General features: G+C 49.3%; 1 protein-coding gene across 1 annotated transcript in view; it reads right to left on the bottom strand.

Annotated features, from left to right (window-relative positions):
- Positions 1-1,013: 1,013 nt before the first annotated feature.
- Positions 1,014-6,000, bottom strand: part of rpa1 (replication protein A1) — a 50,661-nt gene continuing 45,674 nt past the window's right edge. The window contains exon 17 of the mRNA XM_064351397.1: positions 1,014-1,964. Within this exon, the coding sequence (XP_064207467.1) occupies positions 1,860-1,964 (105 nt within the window). The 3' untranslated portion in view covers positions 1,014-1,859. The remainder of the gene's footprint in view (positions 1,965-6,000) is intronic.

The following is a 6,000-nucleotide window of genomic DNA, read 5'->3' as shown; positions in this document are numbered from 1 at the left end:
CTTAAGCAGATCCGCTCAAATCCTGACACCGCAATTAGCTGCCTGAGAATCCTTAAGACTCATCCGGCAAATCACAACAGCGTTAATGAGAACACAAACATGAAGGCCAGAGAGAGAACGAGAGAGAGAGGGGATGAGAGAGAGAGAGAGGACGAGTGAGAGGGAGAGAGAGAGAGAACAAAAGAGAGAGAGGACAAGTGAGAGAGAGACAGAGAGAGGGGACGAGAGAGAGAGAGGACGAGAGAGAGAGAGAGAGAGACACAGAGAGAGAACGAGCAGCCCAACATCCTTGAGCCTAAAAAACAAAAATAAGAATAGGCCGCAGCTTAACTCAGTGCTACCAATTCATGACGCAATTTAGCCTGCCAGAGTGACAGGATTAAACTGCAGCTGCTCTTTGAGTGGAAAAAATAAATAAAAATAGAGACTAAGCTGGGAGGCCGGCCGTCCCTTTATGGAATCACTGGCCATCGTCACTGAGCATCACAATCGCCATCGCATTAATATGAATCCGCAGCTGCCAGCACCGCCATCTCGCACATGCACACACACACACACTGGCTCACGCACACGCGCACACACTGGCTCACGCACACGCGCACACACGCGCGCACACACACACACACACACACGCACGCACGCACGCGCGCACGCGCACGCACACGCACACACACGAGCACACACACACACACACACACACACACACTGGCTCACGCACACGAGCACACACACACACACACACACACACGCAGGTGCCAGCCTGCCCCAGCGACTCGGCGCAGAGGCATTCATTACCTGGAGAGTAATCATGTGAAATGGTAGTCAGAGCAGCAGGAGGGTGCCTGCAATGGAAAGGGCGGGGGGGGGGGGGGGGTACTAGGCCACTCGACAGGGGGGAATCCACCCCCCCCCCCCACGCACGAGGGGTGGGGGAGAGAGAGTGACCAGAATTCGCAGCCACAAATCGAGTACCAATCTCTTCATCCAAAGGACAAGTCAAACACTGATTACAATTTGGCATTTTGTAAACTGTTATTTATTATTATTACACATTTTTGTTAAACAAGTCTACAATAGAGGATGATGAACAGAAAACAATATTTGAATGTATCTAAAGTACATAAAAAAAACTATTCAGGTGAGTTTGCAAAAGGGGTTACGGTAGAGAGACAAGTGTGTCCTAATACAGCTGAATGAGAGGGGTGTGTCTAAGGGAGGAGAGGCCCGCCATAGCATCAAGAAGGAAATAGAGCCAGCAACATGCTAAGACAGATACCATGCTTACAATACAGGTACAACTTCACAGTGATGCACTAACAACAGGAGAGCTACTAATAGTACTTTCCTCTGGAAGTTGCAACCAATTTCCTGTGAAATTTGTCTCAAACGAATACTGTTGCAAAAACACATTCGCTGCGTCAAAGTGCTGGAGAGGAGGAGGAAGAAGAAGAGAAAGAGCAGATGAGGTGGCGTAATCGCTGTGGAGAGGAACGCGGGCGGTGCGCCGAGGCACTGCTAACAAAACTCAAACCCCTCAGACATAATCCCCCTCGTACGCACGCTACAGCCCCATCTCTCTGCCGCCAACCCATTCCACCATATCACAGGCCCGCGTGACCAAGGGCAAAAACACATGAATCCTCACATAAAAGAAAATACATAAATACACGGAACAAAGCGCACATTTCTAAATCACCGGGAAGGAGTATGGGGGGGGGGGGGGAGGAAGAAAAAATAATAATAGAGTAAACACATCGGACTGAAATACGCCGCAGAGGGGGCACGGTGCGAAGCGCTGCGTTGCGTCTGTGGGCCCGCCTCGGGCTCGACGGAAGGTCCCGGAAGCGGCGGACCGCCCCCTACTGCGCCTCCAGCTTCCTTATGTTGGCGATGAGGCGCTTGCTGTACTCGAGGTGGTCCACGGGCTGGACGTCCATCACCGTGCCTTTGATCCGGGACTCGTCCTGCGGGGGGGAGAACACCGGCGTTCAACGCGCATAGCAACTGACGTCATGCCCTCGTTTCAGAATGAAGCAACGACCCAACGCGTACGAGCTCGGCGGCAGAAATAGCACTGCTCTTTGAAAAAGTGAAAAAAGAAAAGGGAAAAAAAAGAAAAGTTGTTACTTTGCCATCCATTCTATCACCGACCTGAAATTAAATATAGTAATAGACACGGTAATCTGCAGCTGAGAGGAGCAGGACGCTACCCTGGAAGTAATGGGAAAAGGGAGGAGGGTTGTTGGGCTGAATGTGCGGAGCGTGTATCCGGGAGGAGCGCCTGCTTCGCAGGGCCGAGGGGAGGCGCGCTCCGCCCCCGGGGCCCCATTTCGGCGAGCCGCGAGACAAAGCGCTCGCCCCGCTCTCCTCCGGCGGAGACCCCGGCCGGTAATGCGTCCACGTCGGATCGTTTCGGCCCGGCGGAGGGCGAGGAGCCCGGCTGCAGGACAGACGAGCGCTGGGAGCCTCCGCTCGCTGCTTACATTACTCTGATGTGACCCAAAAATAAATAATAAGCAAATAAAAATGACTGCTCTGCCGAGCGGTCGATCGTTAAAAAAAGCAGCTTTCTTGGAAAAGTAAATAAATGAACCTGTTAAATGTGCGCCTGCCTCACACCGTCCTCCACAGTGGACTGCAGGCTTCCCGATCGCTGCAGAGCACTCGCTTCATACTTACAATCATCATCACCAGAGAAGATCAAACACGCCTGGGTCAGTACTCTCCATCGGGGACAGGCAATGAACCAGCTCTCCTTTCCGTCGTAGTGCGTGTGTGTGTGTGTGTGTGTGTGCGTGTGTGTGTGCGTGTGTGTGTGCGTGTGTGTGTGTGTGTGTGTGTGTGTGTGTGCGTGTATGTGCGTGTGTGAGTGTGTGAGTGTGTGTGTGTGCGCGCGTGAGCGTGCGTGCGTGTGTGTGCGTGTGCGTGTGCGCGCGCATGTGTACAAATGGGTCTCTCTCCTTTTCCTAGTAAATAATTTCTTGAAAGTTTAATTTGACACTTTTCATACAGTTACTGGTTTTAAACAGAATTAGACTTAAAATTGCTTTTCATCTTTCTACTTTACAAGGGGAGTACTCTGGAAGAAAAAGGCTGCTATAGGCTGCTCCATGCATTATGAGTGCAACGCGGTTTCTTGTTTGCTAAACATCGCTTTTAAGGAGCCAGTGACTCATGTTTTCACCTCAGAGCAACTTCATTTTATTTGCATATAGTTAGCAAGTCACTGGAATAGCAGACGTCAAGCTGCCTAACCTCACAAGGCTAGAGAACTCGCTAGCCACCAGCATCACAATCCACATATTTGAATGTATGCTATTATTTCAGCTTTTATTTCAGCACCTACAACTAACCAAGCAACGGGGCAGCTCTTCAATTCCTGAAATAAATTTCTCAAGTCACAGGAACTACATATCATTGGCCTTTCAGAAAATGGAGGAAAAGGCTCTCTTATTGGGAATGCACCTACGTCCAAAATTCAGCACCTTGTCCACAGGAGCACAGTACATCAGGGGGTCTGGGGTAAATGGCGCACTGGGCTGCCAGAAGGGCCCAGCCGTGGGCGGGGCCTGCCGTCCTGCACGAACGGGGCCCAATCGCAGGGGTCATTCCACACCACAACTAATGTCCCATTCAAACCCTAGAAGAGTTTCATTACACTGCACGGCACATGGTCCAGGCTGGGGGGGGGGGCATCAGCTCTGACGGGAGGTTGTTCGTCAGAGCTGATGATGTAACTGACCCGTGCATTCCTTCCAGGTCTCTGGACCAATGAAAACTGCAGCATTTCCACATTTCACCTCATGAGGCTGCAGAAAATATTACTGCATTATGTGGACCTGTGTCTCTTATTCACAAGCATCCTGCTCATGTCTCGGCACGGTCTGCACCACTGGATATGATAAATCTATTTTTACCTGACAGACATAATCCAAAAAAAAACGTCCCCCTTTTTTAACGAGGTTCTCACAGTTCATGGAAAGGAATTCTTACGAAAAAGGCAAAGGTTTCACACCTCTTTTTCCAAAAGGAGTTTGCTTTCAATTAATTCTAAGAGACTGAAAATGTTTTGAAGCCAAAAAACTTGCAAGCAAACTTCTGGTGGATTGTGTGACTTCGTTTCAATTGTCCACAGAAATGGTTTATTTCTCTCCTCTGTGAATTGCAATAACATCCTTTAGAAGCCCGGACTGAATCGATCAAAAAAATCAATTTTTGTTCCTTTCTTTACGTCAGCACAACGGTTGTGCTGCATACTGATAAATGACACAAACGCAAAAGACGAATTAACCAAGAAAAGGCAATCATGTGAGACAGGCAATGGAGTCATCCCATTAATTGTTATGTTCAGGCAGCTAACAAGACTGTCAACGAATGAACTGGGACCCAGGACTCTGCCAATTGTGTTTTTATCAGGACTTGCAACCAAATCAATCTTGAGATGTAATACCTTCATGTTGATTTGTATTTCACAGCGAACTTGATTGCTAGCCACCAGTTACCAATATTCAAATTAGAATTGGATACTACAACTCTGTCTTTCCAACTGCACGACGCTGGCATGTTACACTAGCATGTTACACTAGCAGCGGTCTGAAGACGTACCGTCAACCGTCATAGTGTAAAGGATTTCTGATGTGTACTACGTCATTTTTTAAAGTCATTTCTCAAAAATTGAAGCTATAACTGTAACAGGAGCAGACTTGAAACATCAAATTGGCCTTTAAAAAAAAAAACTGCTAATTCACTCGAGATTAAATGTAGTAATGTCACTGTTCACGTGATGAAAATTCAATTCTTTCTTCAGCTGGCCATTTCCCCAAGTACAGTACTTTATTTATTTATTATTTTTCAAAGAGAGATGTTCACGCAGCGCCTCAGACGCGGTGGATGGGAGCGGTTGTCCCCAGCCCTGGAGCGAGCACCCCGTACCTGATGAGTACAGGTGTGTGTTCACAGCTGCCAAAGAGCAAATCAATGAAACAACTACTGAAGCCTGACATTCATGAGGAGGAAAAACTGCCTGCAGTAGGAGAGCTCTACGGGGGGCGAGGGGGCAAGCAGAAGCACCGCCCAGAGGATGTACTTTAAAATGGCGGGAGAGGAAAGAGAGGAGAGAACATAAGGCAGGCAGTAGGGTGCGAGAAAACAAAAATAATATTTCACAGCCTTTTAAAATGATTACACCATCTGCAAATAGGTATTTGCGCATTTGCCAACATATCCCTTTATGGAAACAGAATGTTCCATTTCCGTAAGGGAACTCTGGAGGGTAAAAAAGGAAGTAAATCTGTAGAGCACTGTCGTTCCTGCAGGCAGGACTGCTGCTCTCTGGGGAGGGAGAATGAGCCGGTCTCTGGAGGTGCAAGGCTGCTGGGAACTGCCCATCATACTGGGCCAGAGTAAGCCAGGCTCCTCCACTCCTAACACCAGGGCGCCATCCAACAGGCCGCTGACAACACCAGGGCGGAGCCAGTCCTAACAGGGCCGCTGACAACACCAGGGCGGAGCAGTCCTAACAGGCGCTGACCAACACCAGGGGCGGAGCCAGTCCTAACAGGGCCGGCTGGACCAACACCAGGGGCGGAGCGAGTCCTAACAGGGCCGGCTGGACCAACACCAGGGGCGGAGCCAGTCCTAACAGGGCCGGCTGGACCAACACCAGGGGCGGAGCCAGTCCTAACAGGGCCGGCTGGACCAACACCAGGGGCGGAGCCAGTCCTATACCAGCTGTGGTTTAGCCACATTCGAAATTAATTTCACTCATATTTTTTTCTGTTTTAAATTGTGTAAATCAGTCCTTAATGTTCATTTTCATATTGTTTTAACTTGTACCATCAGTTTATTAACTGCGCTTGCCGTTTGCACCATGCTCTCCAAACCACACGGCTCTATCCCCAACTAGCCGACAGCAGAGAGAGGGGAAAGAGCTTTCAGTTGTGTTCCATCACATCAGGGCAGCACTGAACAATGAAGGCCACCACAGACGCGGGGGGTAAG

The sequence above is a fragment of the Anguilla rostrata genome, chromosome 9, assembly GCF_018555375.3.
Source record: "Anguilla rostrata isolate EN2019 chromosome 9, ASM1855537v3, whole genome shotgun sequence".
In the NCBI taxonomy this organism is placed as follows: domain Eukaryota; kingdom Metazoa; phylum Chordata; class Actinopteri; order Anguilliformes; family Anguillidae; genus Anguilla; species Anguilla rostrata.
The sequence above is the reverse complement of the archived record's forward strand: the minus strand, read 5'-3'. Positions and strand labels throughout refer to the sequence as shown.